Here is a 20866-nt window from a genome sequence, read left to right on the forward strand (position 1 = left end):
ATACTTAGGAGCGACAATCAACACAACAAAGGGGATAGCCACTCCAAGTCCACAAAGGGTTCACAATTTTCACAAGGTGATACAAGCTATGTATCCAACACAAAAAGTACATGCAAAGATGGTATTAAAACTCCTAGGCATGATGTCCTCATGCATAGCCATTGTCCCAAACGCAAGATTGCACATGAGGCCTTTACAACAGTGCCTAGCATCACAATGGTCACACGCACAGGTTCAACTTCTAGATCTGGTGTTGATAGACCGCCAAACATATATCTCGCTTCTATGGTGGAACAGTACAAATTTAAACAAAGGGCGGCCTTTCCAAGACCCAGTGCCACAATACGTGATAACAACAGATGCTTCCATGACAGGGTGGGGGGCACACCTCAATCAACGAAGCATACAAGGACAATGGGACGTACATCAAAGAAAGTTTCTTATCAATCACCTCGAATTGTTAGCAGTATTTCTAGCGTTGAAAGCATTCCAACCCATAATAACCCACAAATACATTCTGGTCAAAACAGACAACATGACAACAATGTATTATTTAAACAAACAGGGGGGGGACACACTCAACACAGTTGTGTCTCCTACCACAAAAAATATGGCATTGGGCAATTCACAACAACATTCGCCTAATAGCACAGTTTATTCCAGGGATCCAGAACCAGCTAGCACAGTCTCTCTCGGGATCACCAACAGGTCCACAAATGGGAGATTCACACCCAAAACCTGAACACTTACTTCCAAATTTGGGGAACACCTCAAATAGATCTATTTGCAACAAAAGAAAACGCAAAATGCCAAAACTTTGCATCCAGGTACCCACACCGGCAATCTCAAGGCAATGCTCTATGGATGAATTGGTCAGGGATATTTGCATACGCTTTTCCCCCTCTCCCTCTCCTTCCATATCTAGTAAACAGATTGAGTCAAAACAAACTCAAACTCATTCTAATAGCACCAACATGGGCAAGACAACCTTGGTATACAACACTACTAGACCTGTCAGTAGTATCTCATGTCAAACTACCCAACAGGCCAGATCTGTTAACACAACACAAGCAACAAATCAGGTATCCAAACCCAGCATCGCTGAATCTAGCAATTTGGCTCCTGAAATCCTAGAATTTGGACACTTAAACCTCACACAGGAATGTATGGAGGTCATAAGACAAGCTAGAAGGCCATCCACTAGACACTGCTATGCAAGTAAATGGAAAAGATTTGTTTGCTACTGCCATAATAATCAAGTTCAACCATTGCATGCATCTCCAAAAGATGTTGTAGGGTATTTACTACATTTGCAAAAGTCAAATCTAGCTTTCTCTTCCATAAAGATACATCTCGCAGCAATATCTGCATACCTGCAAATTACTCATTCAACTTCCCTATTTAGAATACCTGTCATTAAAGCATTTATGGAAGGCCTAAAAAGAATTATACCACCAAGGACACCACCTGTTCCTTCATGGAACCTCAATATTGTCTTAACAAGACTCATGGGTCCACCTTTCGAACCCATGCATTCTTGCGAAATGCAATATCTAACGTGGAAAGTTGCATTTCTCATTGCCATTACATCTCTAAGAAGAGTAAGTGAAATTCAGGCATTTACTATACAAGAACCATTTTTTCAAATACACAAAAATAAGGTAGTTCTAAGAACCAACCCAAAATTCTTACCAAAGGTCATCTCACCGTTCCACTTAAATCAAACAGTAGAATTGCCAGTGTTCTTTCCACAGCCAGACTCAATAGCTGAAAGAGCACTACATACATTAGACATCAAAAGAGCACTAATGTACTACATTGACAGAACAAAACTAATTAGGGAAACAAAACAACTATTTATTGCATTTCAAAAACCTCATACAGGAAATCCAATATCAAAACAAGGTATAATAGATGGATAGTTAGGTGCATCCAAACCTGCTATCTTAAAGCAAAGAGACAGCTGCCTATTACACCAAAGGCACACTCAACCAGAAAGAAAGGTGTTACCATGGCCTTTCTAGGAAATATTCCAATGAACGCAATATGTAAGGCAGCAACATGATCTACGCCTCACACATTTACTAAGCACTACTGTGTAGACGTGTTATCTGCACAACAAGCCACAGTAGGGCAAGCTGTACTAAGAACTTTATTTCAAACTACTTCCACTCCTACAGGCTGAACCACCGCTTTTGGGGAGATAACTGCTTACTAGTCTATGCACAGCATGAGTATCTGCAGCTACACATGCCACCGAACGGAAAATGTCACTTACCCAGTGTACATCTGTTCGTGGCATTAGTCGCTGCAGATTCACATGCGCCCACCCGCCTCCCCGGGAGCCTGTAGCCGTTTGGAAGTAATCTTCAACATTTGTACATTTGTAAATATATTACTTTAACCTTCATTTTGTACATGCTTATTCATTCCATTGCATGGGCACTATTACTAACATACACAACTCCTACCTCACCCTCTGCGGGGAAAACAATCTAACATGGAGTCGACGCCCATGCGCAATGGAACCAAAGTAGGAGGAGTCCCTCGGTCTCGTGACTCGAAAAGACTTCTTCGAAGAAAAACAACTTGTAACACTCCGACCCAACACCAGACGGCGGACTATGCACAGCATGTGAATCTGCAGCGACTAATGCCACGAACAGATGTACACTGGGTAAGTGACATTTTCCTTCCTTTTCAGGGTGCTACCCTGTGGCAAACAAAACCGCATCAAGGGTGCTTGCGAAATGCTTAGAGGCAGGTCAGCACACCTCAGAAGACAAGGTAAACACATCTACCCATACCTGGAAGATTGGCTGGTAAAGGCAAACCTATAATGAAAAAGACACCAAGACGGGCAAGAAGTCATCACCATACTACAGCACCTCAGTTCACCATAAACCACAGAAAATTGTCACCACACTCTGAGCAGGTGAAGAACGGCAATAGCAGAGCAAGCTTGCCTGTACCAGATGGGGCAGTCTCTGATAGTGAAGTGTGTCATGAAATTGGTGGGCATATTGGCATCATGCATGACTGCATATACAACCCATACAGGGATGGCTCTGCAACAAGTGGTCACATTCTGCTGGGAGGATGTAGTAATTGTTATAGCTAGCAAGGGTTCAGAAGGAAATGGAATAGAGAACCCAGCAAATGTGAGAATTGGAGGATTTTTCAGATTACCAGCTCCCAGGGTGACCAAAACGACAGACACATTCCACAAGAGCTGGGGCGCACACATGGACAATCTGAAAGTTGGTGGACTGAACAAGTCCAGTGGACGCCGTGAAGCACATAAACTACCTGGAACTAAAGACAGTCTTCCTAACGTTGAAGGCATTCCAGGCGCACGTGAAGGTACAGTCGATACTAGTGTAGGGTATATAGAAATGTGCAACCCAAAGGAATATACCCCTAGCAACAATACACCTTTGGGGAAACAAAATGGAAAGTCAGATTGAGCAAGCAACGAAACACCTGCGAGTGGAAGTAAAAGCAGGAAATACTGGACAGTGTGTTCAGGATAGACCAATTTGGCAAGTCCAGAAAACACAAAATGCCAAGACTTCACGTCCAGATTTCCACATCACCAGTCCAAGGGGAATTCCCTGTCAATATACTGGTCAGGGAGATTTGCATACCCCATTCAACCGATTACCAATATCCCCAAGGTGACACAAGACCAGTTAATGCAAATGTGTCACCCTGGAACAGCCTGATTCAACCTAGTAGCGTTGCTTCTGAACACCTAGAATTTGGACATCTGCTCAGCAGGACAGTGGATGTCCTGAAGGAGGGTAGAAAAATAGGCCCTAGGGAGTATTGTATGGCCAAGTGTACTTGTAAGGAAATGCTTCCTTGGCATGGTTACCCCTGACTTTTTTCCTTTGCTGATGCTACGTTTTGATTGAAAGTGTGCTGGGACCCTGCTGACTAGGCCCCAGCACCAGTGTTCTTTCCCTATTCTGTACCTCTGTTTCCAGAAAACTATTTTTCAGCTTCAGCTCTTCTAGATTCGTATGTAACACTTCTACCTCACCATTAAAGGAGAGATGTAGAGAAAATAGAAATCTAAAATAGAAGTCGCTTACAGGCTATTGTGAGCTTACGGGAAATTACCTAGGTAGTTGTAATAACTCCACCTGAAATTGATGCCCAAGGTAAGCTAGAAACACTTCTGGACCTTTCTACTAGATGGCAGAATAACATTACATGACTAGAAGTTTCTAGCTCAGAACCATTTGTATCATGTTAAACAGCCTCTTTGCACTGAATGAGCCGAATTGGATGTTGATGCAGTCTTCCAAGATAATAAATTCTAAATCATTATAAACTCTCACCATCCTGTTATTTTGATGGCATTATTAAAGCTGAAATCATTAAAAATAACATCCTCCTCTTCAAATATTCATGGTGTAACTTTATGATAGCCCTGTGTAAGGAAATGCCTCCTTGGCATGGTTACCCCCTGGCTTTTTGCCTTTGCTGATGCTATGTTTTGAATTGAAAGTGTGCTGAGGCCTGCTAACCAGGCCCCAGCACCAGTGTTCTTTCCCTAACCTGTACTTTTGTTTTCACAATTGGCACACCCTGGCATCCAGGTACGTCCCTTGTAACTGGTACCCCTGGTACGAAGGGCCCTGATGCCAGGGAAGGTCTCTAAGGGCTGCAGCATATCTTATGCCACCCTGGGGACCCCTCACTCAGCACAGACACACTGCTTGCCAGCTTGTGTGTGCTGGTAAGGACAAAACGAGTAAGTCGACATGGCACTCCCCTCAGGGTGCCATGCCAACCTCACACTGCCTATGCAGTATAGATAAGTCACCCCTCTAGCAGGCCTTACAGCCCTAAGGCAGGGTGCACTATACCATAGGTGAGGGCACCAGTGCATGAGCACTGTGCCCCTACAGTGTCTAAGCCAAACCTTAGACATTGTAAGTGCAGGGTAGCCATAAAAGTATATGGTCTGGGAGTCTGTCAAACACAAACTCCACAGCACCATAATGGCTACACTGAAAACTGGGAAGTTTGGTATCAAACTTCTCAGCACAATAAATGCACACTGATGCCAGTGTACATTTTATTGTGAAATACACCCCAGAGGGCACCTTAGAGGTGCCCCCTGAAACCTTAACCACTACCTGTGTAGGCTGACTGGTTTTAGCAGCCTGCCACACTCGAGACATGTTGCTGGCCACATGGGGAGAGTGCCTTTGTCACTCTGTGGCTAGTAACAAAGCCTGCACTGGGTGGAGATGCTATCACCTCCCCCAGGCAGGAGCTGTAACACCTGGCGGTGAGCCTCAAAGGCTCACCCCCTTTGTTCCAGCACCACAGGGCATTCCAGCTAGTGGAGTTGCCCACCCCTCCGGCCACGGCCCCACGTTTGGCGGCAAGGCCGGAGGAGATAATGAGAAAAACAAGGAGTCGTCACTGGCCAGTCAGGACAGCCCCTAAGGCAACCTGAGCTGAAGTGACTCTGACTTTTAGGAATCCTCCATCTTGCAGATGGAGGATCCCCTCAATAGGGATAGGAATGTGACCCCCTCCCCTTGGGAGGAGGCACAAAGAGGGTGTAGCCACCCTCAGGGCTAGTAGCCATTGGCTACTGCCCTCCCTGACCTAAACACACCCCTAAATCCTGTATTTAGGGGCTCCCCTGAACCTAGGAAATCAGATTCCTGCAACTTAAGAAGAGGACTGCTGAGCTGAAAAACCCTGCAGAGAAGACGGAGACACCAACTGCTTTGGCCCCAGCCCTACCGGCCTGTCTCCCCCCTTCGGAAGAAAACTGCTCCAGCGACGCTTTCCCCAGGACCAGCGACCTCTGAATCCTCAGAGGACTGCCCTGCTCTAAAAAGACCAAGAAACTCCTGAGAATAGCGGCCCTGTTCAACAAAGACTGCAACTTTGTTTCCAGAGGAGCAGCTTTAAAGACCCCTGCAATCCCCGCCAGAAGCGTGAGACTTGCAACACTGCACCCGGCGACCCCGACTCGACTGGTGGAGAAACAACACCTCAGGGAGGACCCTCCGGCGACTCCGAGACTGTGAGTAACCAAAGGTTCGATGGCATCTGTCGCTGTAGATACGCATGTTCTGCAATAGCTCGCCATCTGGTGTTGGGCCGGAGTGTTACAAGTTGTTTTTCTTCGAAGAAGTCTTTCGAGTCACGGGACCGAGTGACTCCTCCTTTTGTCTCCATTGCGCATGGGCGTCGACTCCATCTTCGATTGTTTTTTTTCCGCCATCGGGTTCGGACGTGTTCCTGTCGCTCCGAGTTTCGGAACAGAAAAAATAGTTAATTTCGGAAGATTTTCGTCGGTATTGTTGCGTTCGGGATCGGCGTACTTAGATTCAACACCGCATCGAAGATCGAAGAGCTCCGGTGCCCTTCGGGGTAGTTTTTCGATCCTCCGTCGGGGCCTGGTCGGCCCGACCGCGTGCTGAAGAACGCCGATGGAACGGACCCCGTTCCGTTTCTGCCCCAAATGCCACAATAAATACCCCTACACAGACCAACACTTGGTCTGCAACCTGTGCCTGTCACCTGAGCACAGCGAAGACACCTGCGAGGCCTGTCGTGCGTTCCGGTCCCGAAAAACACTCCGAGACCGTCGAGCCAGAAGACTTCAAATGGCGTCCGCACCGACAGCCCGACGGGAGTTCGAGGAACAGGAAGAGGAAGGTACCTTCTCGATCCAAGACTCAGACTCCGAAGGATTCGACGATACACAAACCGTGAGTAAGACGTCGAAAACCACACAAAGAAACATTTACAAGGCCCAGGGGACGCCACTGCCACCAGGCCATGGCTCAACCCATAAAATCGGTGACCGACCGTCGGCACCGAAAAAGGCCCAAACAGTGCCGAGATCGTCCGACTCCGGTCGAGACACCGGCACGCAGCCTTCTCGGGACCGAGAAAGTGCTGGAGACAAGCCTCGACACCGAGATGCCGGTGTGGACACGGCTCGACGCCGAGACAGCGGCACCGAAACAGATCGACGCCGAGAGGTTTCGGCCCCGAAAAGGAAAAAAGTCACCTCGGAGCCGAAAAAACACGCAGACAAAGTTTCGATGCCGAAACAAACTGCAAGCGACCCAGCTTCAGGCTCTTATACAGAAGAGCACTCGCTAACCTCCCAAATGCAGAAGCATAGGTTTGAGGAAGAGCTACAAGCAACTGATGCGGACCATACGCAAAAGCGTATCTTCATTCAGCAGGGGACAGGAAAAATAAGCACCCTTCCCCCCATTAGGAGAAAGAGAAGGTTGGAGTTCCAGACGGAACAAGCACCACAACCAAAAGTGGTGAAAAGAGTTACACCACCACCCTCTCCTCCGCCCGTGATTAACGTTTCACCAGCACAAACGCCATCACACTCCCCAGCTCACACCACCATGAGCCAGGGTGACCAAGACCAGGACGCATGGGACCTATACGACGCCCCAGTGTCAGATAACAGCCCAGAGGCATACCCTACAAAACCATCTCCACCAGAAGACAGCACCGCGTACTCTCAGGTGGTGGCTAGAGCAGCACAATTTCACAACGTAAGCCTCCACTCAGAACAGGTCGAGGATGATTTCTTGTTCAACACACTCTCCTCCACCCACAGCTCCTACCAAAGCCTGCCTATGCTCCCTGGTATGCTCCGGCACGCAAAAGACATATTTAAGGACCCGGTCAAAAGTAGGGCAATCACACCAAGGGTGGAAAAAAAGTATAAGCCGCCTCCTACGGACCCGGCTTTCATCACAACACAGCTGCCACCAGACTCTGTTGTTGTAGGAGCAGCTACGAAAAGGGCCAACTCTCACACATCTGGAGATGCACCACCCCCAGATAAAGAAAGCCGCAAGTTTGATGCAGCTGGTAAGAGAGTCGCAGCACAAGCTGCAAACCAGTGGCGCATCGCGAACTCCCAGGCACTACTTGCGCGCTATGACAGAGCCCACTGGGACGAGATGCAACATCTCATTGAACATCTGCCCAAAGACTTCCAAAATAGGGCAAAACAAGTGGTTGAGGAGGGACAGGCCATCTCCAACAACCAGATCCGCTCCTCCATGGACGCTGCAGATACAGCTGCACGGACAATTAATACATCTGTAACTATCAGAAGGCATGCATGGCTCCGAACGTCTGGATTTAAACCAGAGATTCAACAAGCAGTTCTCAATATGCCTTTTAATGAAAAAGAACTGTTCGGTCCAGAAGTGGACACAGCGATTGAGAAACTCAAAAAAGATACGGACACTGCCAAAGCCATGGGCGCACTCTACTCCCCGCAGAGCAGAGGGAATTACAGCTCATTCCGTAAAACGCCCTTTCGAGGGGGGTTTCGGGGTCAAAGCACACAAGCCAGCACCTCACAAGCCACACCGTCCAGTTACCAAGGACAGTATAGAGGAGGTTTTCGGGGACAATATAGAGGAGGGCAATTCCCTAGAAATAGAGGAAGATTCCAAAGCCCCAAAACCCCTACTACTAAACAGTGACTCACATGTCACTCACCCCCTCCACACAACACCAGTGGGGGGACGAATAGGTCATTATTACAGAGCATGGGAGAAAATCACTACAGACACTTGGGTTCTAGCAATTATCCAACATGGTTACTGCATAGAATTTCTACAGTTCCCTCCAAACATACCACCAAAAGCACAAAATTTAACAACACACCATTCCAATCTCCTAGAGATAGAAGTGCAGGCACTATTGCAAAAGAATGCAATCGAATTAGTGCCAAACACACAAATAAACACAGGAGTTTACTCACTGTACTTTCTGATACCAAAGAAGGACAAAACACTGAGACCAATCCTAGACCTCAGAGTAGTCAACACTTTCATCAAATCAGACCACTTCCACATGGTCACACTACAAGAAGTATTGCCATTGCTAAAGCTGCACGACTACATGGCAACTTTAGACCTCAAGGATGCTTATTTCCATATACCAATACACCCATCGCACAGGAAATACCTAAGGTTTGTATTCAAAGGAATACATTACCAATTCAAGGTACTGCCTTTCGGATTAACAACCGCACCAAGAGTCTTTACCAAATGTCTAGCGGTAGTCGCTGCACACATCAGAAGACAGCAAATACATGTGTTCCCATATCTAGACGACTGGCTAATCAAGGCCCATTCGTTAATAGAGTGCTCAAATCACACAAATCATATCATACAAACCCTCTTCAAACTAGGGTTCACCGTCAATTTCACAAAATCCAAAATTCTGCCACGCAAGGTACAACAATACCTGGGAGCCATAATAGACACATCAAAAGGAGTAGCCACTCCAAGTCCACAAAGAATTCAAAATTTCAACACCATCATACAACGCATGTATCCAACACAAAAGATACAAGCAAAGATGGTATTACAACTCCTAGGCATGATGTCATCATGCATAGCCATTGTCCCAAACGCAAGACTGCACATGAGGCCCTTACAACAATGCCTAGCATCACAGTGGTCTCAAGCACAGGGTCACCTTCTAGATCTGGTGTTAATAGACCGCCAAACTTACCTCTCGCTTCTGTGGTGGAACAACATAAATTTAAACAAGGGGCGGCCTTTCCAAGACCCAGTGCCACAATACGTAATAACAACAGATGCTTCCATGACAGGGTGGGGAGCACACCTCGATCAACACAGCATACAAGGACAATGGAACGTACATCAAACAAAACTGCATATCAATCACCTAGAACTTCTTGCAGTTTTTCAAGCACTAAAAGCTTTCCAACCAATAATAGTTCACAAATACATTCTCGTCAAAACAGACAACATGACAACAATGTATTATCTAAACAAGCAGGGAGGGACGCACTCCACGCAGTTAAGCCTGTTAGCACAAAAAATTTGGCATTGGGCAATTCACAACCAAATTCGCCTAATTGCACAGTTTATACCAGGGATACAAAATCAACTCGCAGACAATCTCTCTCGAGATCACCAACAGGTCCACGAATGGGAAATTCACCCCCAAATACTGAACACTTATTTCAAACTCTGGGGAACACCTCAGATAGACTTGTTTGCGACAAGGGAGAACGCAAAATGCCAAAACTTCGCATCCAGATACCCACACAAACAATCCCAAGGCAATGCCCTATAGATGAACTGGTCAGGGATATTTGCTTACGCTTTTCCTCCTCTCCCTCTCCTTCCTTACCTGGTAAACAAACTCAGTCAAAGCAAACTCAAACTCATATTGATAGCACCAACTTGGGCAAGGCAACCCTGGTACACAACGCTGCTAGACCTATCAGTGGTACCCTGCATCAAATTGCCCAACAGGCCAGATCTGTTGACACAGCACAACCAAAAGATCAGACACCCAGATCCAGCATCGCTGAATCTAGCAATCTGGCTCCTGAAATCCTAGAATTCGGGCACTTACAACTTACCCAAGAATGTATGGAAGTCATAAAACAAGCAAGAAGGCCATCCACCAGGCACTGCTATGCAAGTAAATGGAAGAGGTTTGTTTGCTACTGCCATATTAATCAAATACAACCATTACACACAACTCCAGAACATGTAGTGGGTTACTTGCTTCACTTACAAAAATCTAACCTAGCTTTCTCTTCCATTAAGATTCACCTTGCAGCAATATCTGCATACCTGCAGACTACCTATTCAACTTCCCTATATAAAATACCAGTCATTAAAGCATTCATGGAGGGCCTTAGGAGAATTATACCACCAAGAACACTACCTGTTCCTTCATGGAACCTAAATGTTGTCCTAACTAGACTTATGGGTCCACCTTTTGAACCCATGCACTCCTGCGACATACAGTTCCTAACCTGGAAGGTGGCATTTCTCATCGCCATTACTTCCCTGAGAAGAGTAAGCGAGATTCAGGCGTTTACTATACAGGAACCTTTTATACAACTACACAAAAATAAAGTCGTCCTAAGGACCAATCCTAAATTTTTGCCAAAGGTTATTTCACCGTTCCATCTAAATCAAACAGTGGAACTTCCGGTGTTCTTTCCACAGCCAGATACCGTAGCTGAAAGGGCACTACATACATTAGATGTCAAAAGAGCATTAATGTATTACATTGACAGAACAAAGAACATCAGAAAGACTAAACAACTCTTTATTGCATTTCAAAAACCTCATGCAGGAAACCCAATTTCAAAACAAGGTATAGCCAGATGGATAGTTAAATGCATCCAAATCTGCTACCTTAAAGCTAAACGACAGCTGCCCATTACACCAAGGGCACACTCAACCAGAAAGAAAGGTGCTACCATGGCCTTTCTAGGAAACATCCCAATGCAAGAAATATGTAAGGCAGCCACATGGTCTACGCCTCACACATTCACCAAGCACTACTGTGTAGACGTGTTATCCGCACAACAAGCCACAGTAGGTCAAGCTGTATTAAGGACATTATTTCAGACTACTTCCACTCCTACAGGCTGATCCACCGCTTTTGGGGAAATAACTGCTTACTAGTCTATTGCAGAACATGCGTATCTACAGCGACAGATGCCATCGAACTGAAAATGTCACTTACCCAGTGTACATCTGTTCGTGGCATCAGTCGCAGTAGATTCGCATGTGCCCACCCGCCTCCCCGGGAGCCTGTAGCAGTTTGGAAGTTACCTTCAATTATTTATATATGTATCATCTCAACCTTAAATAAGTGCATACTTAGTCACTCCATTGCATGGGCACTATTACTACAATTCAACTCCTACCTCACCCTCTGCGGGGAAAAACAATCGAAGATGGAGTCGACGCCCATGCGCAATGGAGACAAAAGGAGGAGTCACTCGGTCCCGTGACTCGAAAGACTTCTTCGAAGAAAAACAACTTGTAACACTCCGGCCCAACACCAGATGGCGAGCTATTGCAGAACATGCGAATCTACTGCGACTGATGCCACGAACAGATGTACACTGGGTAAGTGACATTTTCATTGTCCCCCCTGAGCCCCCACAGCGACGCCTGCAGAGGGAATCCCGAGGCTCCCCCTGACCGCGACTGCCTGACTCTAAAATCCTGACGCCTGGAAAAGACCCTGCACCCGCAGCCCCCAGGACCTGAAGGATCGGAACTCCAGTGCAGGAGTGACCCCCAGGAGGCCCTCTCCCTTGCCCAGGTGGTGGCTACCCCGAGGAGCCCCCCCCTTGCCTGCCTGCATCGCTGAAGAGACCCCTTGGTCTCTCATTGAAACCTATTGAAAACCCAACGTGTGTTTGCACACTGCACCCGGCCGCCCCCGTGCTGCTGAGGGTGTACTTTTTGTGTTGACTTGTGTCCCCCCCCCCCCGGTGCCCTACAAAACCCCCCTGGTCTGCCCTCCGAAGACGCGGGTACTTACCTGCTGGCAGACTGGAACCGGGGCACCCCTTCTCCATTGAAGCCTATGTGTTTTGGGCACCTCTTTGACCTCTGCACCTGACCGGCCCTGAGCTGCTGGTGTGGTAACTTTGGGGTTGCTCTGAACCCCCAACGGTGGGCTACCTTGGACCCCAATTTGAACCCCGTAGGTGGTTTACTTACCTGCAAGAACTAACAATAACTTACCTCCCCTAGGAACTGTGAAAATTGCACTAAGTGTCCACTTTTGAAATAGCTATATGTGTTTTATGTAAAAAGTATATATGCTATTGTGATTATTCAAAGTTCCTAAAGTACTTACCTGCAATACCTTTCAAATGGGTTATTACATGTAGAATTTGAACCTGTGGTTCTTAAAATAAACTAAGAAAATATATTTTTCTATACAAAAACCTATTGGCCTGGAATTGTCTCTGAGTGTGTGTTCCTCATTTATTGCCTGTGTGCATGTACAACAAATGCTTAACACTACTCCTTTGATAAGCCTACTGCTCGACCACACTACCACAAAATAGAGCATTAGTATTATCTCTTTTTGCCACTATCTTACCTCTAAGGGGAACCCTTGGACTCTGTGCATACTATTCCTTACTTTGAAACAGTGCATACAGAGCCAACTTCCTACACCCTGAAATAACCTAACCTGACAAAAGGAATTTGATTACAACACAAATATCAAATTCAAATATCAGTCAAACTTCAGACCTGTCATTCACTTTCCTTGATTAGGAAAAGCAATCTAAATGTCTTGCAGTGCAATCCTAAGTCCTCCAGACCTGCATGCACTTCAGCATGAAAGTGTTTATTTGATTCACCTCCTTTCTCACCAGTTAAAAGCATCTTGGTATGCTAGGCTTTGCCACTTCTAACCATACAATGATACCATGCAGTGTTGTGCAAGGCTCTGTTCTCACACACTTGCTATTCAACCTCTATATGGATCTGTTGAAGGACCTAATGGAGTAGATAGATGTAAGAATCCATCACCATGGTCACAACACCCTGATCTGTTTGCCAAGTAACTTCCTCACTCAGTCCAGAAAACTTCATTCATCCTCCCACAGAAACATAACTGCCACACGTTAATCAAAGAATTCTTAAAGTAACAACAGTACAGTGTGCCCAACCCACTCCTTTCACCTGAGTATATTCGTGGCCATCTGTATTGAGCACTCCTGATCACTTATCTTAAATAAACCATACTGTAGACTCGGTCAGAATGTCCATTCTCACACCAAAAAAACTTGAGCCCTCATCACCATTGAAAGTCCATTTTGTCCAAACCCTGGTAATCTTGGTTAATTATGCACAGGTGTTTTCATCAGATCCCCCGAGTGCTCACTTTCACCTCTAGGCTGTCATATATGTACCTGCTGGAGTTCAGCTCTTATCAAAGACGGCCACGCCCCCATTGCGAAAATTAATCTACAAAACTCAAAACATTAACTCTAAACACCCAAATTATTACAATCCTAAAAAAGAGTTTTATGAGCCGCTGATATTTTGAACGCATGTGTTATGTGGAGCCATCATTATTTGGTAAGTAACTTGTTTTTATTTGCTTAGTTTTTTGAAGTTGACCTGCTTCTTCAGCTTACAGGTACTGTTCTTTACTACAGGAGTGAAGTATTAGGAGAGTGAGCCAAGACTGTATTAGGAAAACTTGTTATAAGTAATTCCCAGGGGCAGTTGTTAAAATTTAGTGAGGCTGTGGCACTCGGGTGTGCTCAGCGTGGCAGAGAAGCACTCACAAATTGTTTTTCGTAATCTGTACGTCTAGGTACAGGGTGGCCACAGCAGGCAACATGAAGATTTCCATTTCAACAGCTCACAGTATGCCAAACAGGTATATTCATGTAGCCATATAATTCTTAAATAATTGGTTCCTTATCTTTTATATTTAAGTTAATGTTAATATTTTATACCCGTTGTCTAATTGACCAACCATAGTGGATAAAGTATAGTTTATGTTTTGAGCACCGTCCTAATTTCATGTGTTCTCAAAGCACTAGTAAATGTTTTCCTCTGATGTATGCAAGAGGATATTAAAAGGTCAAAGGATACCTTGACTTTAATGATTACAACAATAGGAATGTAAAATAATTGGGAACATTTTTAGGAGACCTTTTCTTAATTCTGTTTACTGATAGTACTCACATAGACAAGGGAATAGCAGGAAAGGGGGCTCACAAAGGCCATGCTTCTGTTCTCGGTGTACTTTCTGGAGTGTTAGCACAAGGATTGCTCAAATAAATTGTACATATTTTGAGTATTAAGCATTAGTTATGCTTTTTAACATACTGATATTCATAAAACGTTTGTATCACAATTTACTTGCTGAATGTACTTGAAGAATCATAGTTGAGGTAATTCTATCCATGGACTAAATTTATTTAGGCTATAAATTGGTCAGCACAAACAGTGAAGAAACTGATTGTCGTATGGTTAGAATTAATTTGTTATTGTATTGTTTTATTATAGAGTTCTGTTTTCAGTGTGGCATCACCTAAAACCTGATCATCGCTGAAGTGTTTGTGTGGAACATTTAGTTTAACTCAGGATTTATTTGCTCTGTATTTGATTCTTGACCTTTTTTGCATCATTCTTTCATTGTTAAAGGAAGATAGTCATACTTGTGTGAACATGAATAGTGTGTCAGAACCGTATTGGTTCCCTTGTACTGGATGATCTTTGTAAAAGTGGGCCTCTTGCAATTTTCTGTGCCAACATTATCAAAATTGAATAATTCAGGAAATGTAATCATGTGAGATGCAGGCACTTTTTGAAAGGCAGGTTTGCTTTACAATCAGACATATATGGACACTGGATCAGCATACTAGTCAGATGTTTATGAATTGGCTGCTTGAGTGTACTAATTAAACCCTATTAGCCCATTCGAATTCAGTGGCAGGGAAGAGCGAATTGATTAGCAAGTGTGATTGAATTATGCAGTATTGGATAGTCGGCAGTTATTGTCTCATGGGATACTTCACACATAATCATACAAAAGAGATCTCAGTGCTGTTAATGTTGTGTTTCTTGAAATTGCTGAGTACCTTAATCAGGGCCACTCGAATTATGTGATTGTACAGTTGTGGCGTTTTGTGCATGATTATGTATTTGCCACATAATCCATCATATGCTGCATAATCTGCAGATTTTAACAAAAGTTTCTAGCTCAAATGGTTCAAAGGTTTCTTAAAAAAAAAAAGCAGCGATGTGTCTCCGCCCAGGAGAAGGCCTCTTGCAAAATGTGATTGGTCACCTTTCTTTTGCTTATTGTTGTATTTGGATATTAAACTGGTACTGGGGTGCAACCAATGCCCAGGCAATGTTAACAGGTGTAAACGTGACAAAATAATGACTTAATACTGCTACAAAAATATATATTATGCCACATTTTTCTTGTTCTTACCGCACAATTTACTCAAACCTGCTGCATAATTCAGTTGCGTTGACGTTAAAGAACTGAAAAATAAAGTTTATGTTTTGCAAAATGTCTGTAGCTTTAACATTTAACAAAACGTCATTAATTTGTGGTTAAAATATTCAAATTATGCAGCTGATGTTGCATTATGTAGAAAATTTGTGTATAGAAAAGCACCCCCAAATCGTTGTCACACTAGCAACTCATTAAATACGTCAGAAAAAAAAATACTGCTTTTCGGGAGCAGCTCTAGGGTATTTTTGATTAGGGTTTATTTTCTTTCACATAACATTTTGCATGTAGCTGCACTTGCCTTCTGCAGATACCAGCTAAAGAATCTAAACTAGCAGTTATGTACATTAAATATTGTCCTGTTAATGCTTTAAGTGGTATTGACTGGTGGTAGAGCAACTTTGTGTGAGCAGAAGGTTTTTCGGACCTCACCACAGGTGTTGCATCTTAGTAGCGCAATTGGTAGCTTGTGAATGTGGAAATGTCAGCACCCCTCAACATCATATTAGTAGTTACTTTCAGATTGGTAGTGTCCATTTTCCATCCTCCATATTCCACAGGTATAATACGCTCCTGTTGTGCATTGATGTCGAGACATGCAGTGACAACACTCAGCTTTCTCTAACAGCATACTTTCATTCCCATTTCCCTTTTTCAAAAGTCAGGGTAATCTATTATTTTATTTACTTATCATTAAGCCTGATTAATTGATGTTCATGCTCCAAACTGGGTTGGAGTTATTTTATCTTTTGAAGCGATATGGTGCCCTTTTTGTTTGACCTTTGAAGTTTATGATGTGGGTCAAGCAGATTTAGTTTTGTGTTTGCACATTTGAAGCTGAATATTATGAAGTCTATAACTCGGCTGTATAAAACCTCCTACAGCTGTGAAATTGTTACTGTTTCTTTATTCATTTGTTCATGTTTGGAGATGTTAATTATTCATCAGTTGTTTAGTCTGACTTTTTACATTGTGATTTAGGAAAATGTTAGGCTGTGCAAGACTTTTCTTTATGTTCTCAACCATACCATCGTTCGTTATTTTAATAAATATTGGTCTTGAATTGCCTGGCACCTTTATCAAATACAGATCAACCAGATTTCTTTAGTACTGCATAGAAATTGAGTGCAAGAGCTAAAAGCATACTCTGTATGTCCTCCACGTTCCTTATGTCCTTGGTTAATTTTGGTGCTTCCATCGGTTTCATTACAGGACGGCTATAACTATTAAAAAAGCTGTAGCATGCCTCAGCATGTTTTGGTAAAGCATCGTGATAGCTGTTTTCTTGGTAATGTCGTCTGCAGGTTTCAAGTCGTTTTCATTCATTGGCTATAGATCACTATGAGGCAAAACTATTGTCATGGTTATAGATAGAGAAACACATTTTCACAGTGACTGCACCTTCAGCTTGTATGCTCCTAAACACATTTTCCATTTACATGGACAGCAAAAGGTTCGGGCTGATAGTGTTTTAGTTTGACATTCTGAAATCAGTTTCACAGTTCATAATGACGTTTTTGTCTCACTGGAGTAAGAAAGATTGTATTAATACATTGAGAGAAGACATCCTTTAACCAAAAACTTTTTGCCATTTGAATACATTGTCTTTATTATTATCTGATAGTCCTTTATCATATAATGATGTATGCTTGATGTGGACACCGGGGGAGTAAAAATTGTGTGTATTGGATGAAATGTATTTAAGAAGAAAACAATTCTATAAGGTTTTATTCACGTGCCTTCTTTTGATGTTCAAATATCCCAGCAACAGTTGATAAACATTATTATGAAAGGCGACACCAAATTGGTCCTTTTTTTTTATTTTTATTTTTTATACAGTGACCTCTTTCTGTTTTTTTTTTCTGTTTAAAAAGTTTTGTCTCAGAACCACGCTGTTATTAATTGACAAGCCTTTGATCTGACATGTTTTTCCTTTCAAAGCATGACTATGACATGAGAGTGGATGACTTTTTACGGCGTACTCAAGCTGTCGTAAGTGGAAGAAGGAGCCGACCTCGGGAAAGAGAACGGGAGCGAGAGCGTGAACGTCCCAGAGAACGGGAGAACCGGAGAGAGAGAGAACGCGACAGGGGACGTGACAGAGAAAGAGAACGAGAGCGGATAAGGGACAGGGAGAGAGATAGAGACAGGGGAAGATACAGAAGATAATGTACTCATTGCATGGCAACAAACAAAAAATGTACAAATACGTTTGTGCGTGTTTACAAAGTGGCATTTATTTTTCAGCTTTCTACCTTTAAAAAATACTTGTGTAGAGAAATATATTCTGGCCCTTTGTTCACACGCATGCAGTATACCATGAAGTAGAATTTCTGTCTGCCCAGAAAAAATAATGCACAATGTTGACATAAGTTAACGTTCTTCTCGGGGTTGGCCTGGGAAACCGATGTAGATATTTGTAATTTTTCGTACCTGTTAATCTACTTAATGTTTTCATCTTGTTTTCCCTCCTTTCCAGATGGTAGTAAGTCCTGAATTGCTTTGATACTTTCCTATGTTTAGTTGCACACAGTTCATTGAAAATAATGCTGCTATTAAGTAAGCAAAGATTTGGATATGATTGTTTGACTGTACAGCAATGTTGTAGCAGCCTGTTCTTGGGATTTGTTAATATATATTTTTTTTAATCCTGTATAAAGTTATGGGGTTGTTTTTTTTCAGTCAACAATGATGAAAGCAATATTAATGAAACTTGATATCTAATTTTAAACTTTTTTTTAAAGAAAAGTAAGTTTTTGGTTTGCAGCATTTTGATCAATGCTTATTTAGCTTACTATTCAAAATGTACGCAAAGGTTTCCGAATGTGAGCTGTCTGAGTGTAGCAGGTGATTTTGCTGTGTCAAATACTGCTGCTTTTTGTACAAAATAAATTGTTAAAATATTGTTTTGATTTCTTTATTGAAAGCTATAGTTCTAAGGTATTAAAACGAGTTATTTAATACATTTTTGGTAGGTGTTATTTTTTAACATGAGATGTTCTTTTCCTAATTTAAAGTCTTTTGAATAATTACTGGTGTCTGAAGAGACTCGAGAAATGTGTTCCAGAGCTGGATATCAGCAACTTTACCTTCCGAAGAGGCACTGAAGCTTCTGATTTACATGAACTTTGTCGCTAGTTTTCACTGGTAGCATAAATCCTAATTGTTCCATTTTTCTACCCCTTTGGATGCAGTTACTCAATCCCAAGTGCAACCAAGTGTATCTATACATGTTTTATTGTAAAGGTTAACCCTATGCAGTTGAAGAGCTGGGAGACTGGTTTGCAGGCCTCATTTTACACACTTCCTAGTGACAGCCAGTTGTGGTATTGGCGGTCATGTTGTAAGACTATTAACCGATACCATCTCATCCTGCACCCTGCCCACACCCCCCCGGTCAGGGATGGAAGGAGAATCACTTCCCCTTCTACCCCTGACCCCCCCACAGTAACGCCTGATGATGTCAGCACGCAATCGCAATAAAAAAAAAAATTATAGGCCATTTCTGTCCCCCTTGGGGGGGCAGATCGGCCTATTTCTATTAGGCCTATCTGCCCCGGTGGTGGGAAGGGGGAGCAGAAACCACTTAGGCCCCAGGGATTGGTATGTGTGTGTGTGTATGTCTGTTTTTGTTTGGAGGGCACTCCCTTGGGCAAGGGTCGCTCCCCAAGGGGGCACATTACTGTTGGTCTTGGGGGCAGATCGGCCTATTTTTGGAAGGCCCATCTGCCCCCAAGGGGGGCAGAAAGCCCACCAGAGAACAGGGAAGATTTTTTTCTTCAAAATAAGAGGGTGGGGGTATGGCCAAAAAATGTGGTGGTGGCTACTAACCAGTATGGGCATGGTTATGCACCCACCCCACAGTCTTTCAACTCTTCCTCCCCCCCCCCCGCACACTCAAACATCTTATCCCACGGCAAGCAAGAGGACATTTGATTATTTTAGATTTGGGTTTTGCATTTGGGCCATGAGAGCTTGGCTAACTCTCAAAATCGTCCCACTTGGAATGGTAAGGGCTGCACGTTATTTACTTTGGGATTCTGCCATGTAGAAAAATGCACCAGACCTAGACACATCTGAGAAACTAAACATATGGGTGAGTCCAGGGTGGTGTGCTTCACATGCACCCGCACCATTTTCTTACCCACATTGCCCTGCAAACCTCCAGCTGTGCTGGAAATCACATATTTTTTCCCATATTTTTGTGATGGAACCTTCGGGAATCTTCAGGAGTCCACAAAATTCCTACCACCCAGCATTGTCTTATCTATACCGATAAATATTTTGCCCCACTTGTCAGCCTAAACATGTTTTATTTTTCCAAACTGCCCGTTTGGACCTGCTTTGGTTCCCCCTCAATTTCAACATCTTTTTGGCTTCTCCCTGTCACAGGCACTTGGCCCACATACACAAGTGAGGTATAATTTTTACCGGGAGACTAAGGGGAACGTTAGGTGGTAGGAAATGTGTCTAGCTGTGGTGATCCCCCACAGAAATGTGGGGAAAACATTTTTGTTTTTGTGCTAAATTTGAGGTTTGCTGAGGATTCTGGGTAAGAAAACATTCGGGGATCCATGCAAGTCACACCTCCCTGTATTCCCTCGGGTGTCTAGTTTTCAGAAATGTTTGGATTTGGTAGGCTTCCTTATATGGCTGCTGAGCCCCGGACCAAAAATGCAGGATCTCCCCCTCCTCTCCCTCTGCCTCCCCCCCCCCCTTTCTGGTAAAAACAGGTAATTTAGTATTTGAGGATTTTGATGTGTCCACATAGTGTTTTGGGGCATATCCTTTTGCGGGCACTAGGCCTATCCACACAAGTGATGTACCATTTTTATCGTGAGACATGGAACGCTTGGTAGAAGGAAGTTGGTGGCTCCTCTCAGATTCCAGAACTTTCTGTCGCTGAAATGTGAGTAAAAAGTTTTTATCTTTTTTTTTTTGGGCCAAATTTTGAGGTTTGCAAAGGATTTTGGGTAACAGAACCTGGTGAGAGTCCCACAAGTCACATCATCTTGGATTCCACTAAGTTTCTAGTTTT

The 20866-nt window shown here is 43.7% G+C and overlaps 1 protein-coding gene across 10 annotated transcripts in view; it reads left to right on the plus strand.

The window, feature by feature from the left end:
* The window catches only part of YTHDC1 (YTH N6-methyladenosine RNA binding protein C1), a 308657-nt gene extending 289924 nt beyond the window's left edge, over nucleotides 1-18733 (plus strand). For 4 of the 10 annotated variants that reach the window (XM_069235943.1, XM_069235969.1, XM_069235934.1 and 1 more), the window contains 2 exons: nucleotides 14170-14235; nucleotides 17770-18733. In XM_069235943.1, coding sequence (XP_069092044.1) covers nucleotides 14170-14235; nucleotides 17770-17997 — 294 coding nt within the window. In that variant the 3' untranslated portion in view covers nucleotides 17998-18733. The remainder of the gene's footprint in view (nucleotides 1-14169; nucleotides 14236-17769) is intronic. The other 6 variants (XM_069235984.1, XM_069235953.1, XM_069235960.1 and 3 more) reach the window with 2 other exon arrangements.
* The last annotated feature ends 2133 nt before the right edge of the window (nucleotides 18734-20866 follow it).

The sequence above is a fragment of the Pleurodeles waltl genome, chromosome 1_2 (genome assembly GCF_031143425.1).
Source record: "Pleurodeles waltl isolate 20211129_DDA chromosome 1_2, aPleWal1.hap1.20221129, whole genome shotgun sequence".
NCBI lineage: Eukaryota > Metazoa > Chordata > Amphibia > Caudata > Salamandridae > Pleurodeles > Pleurodeles waltl.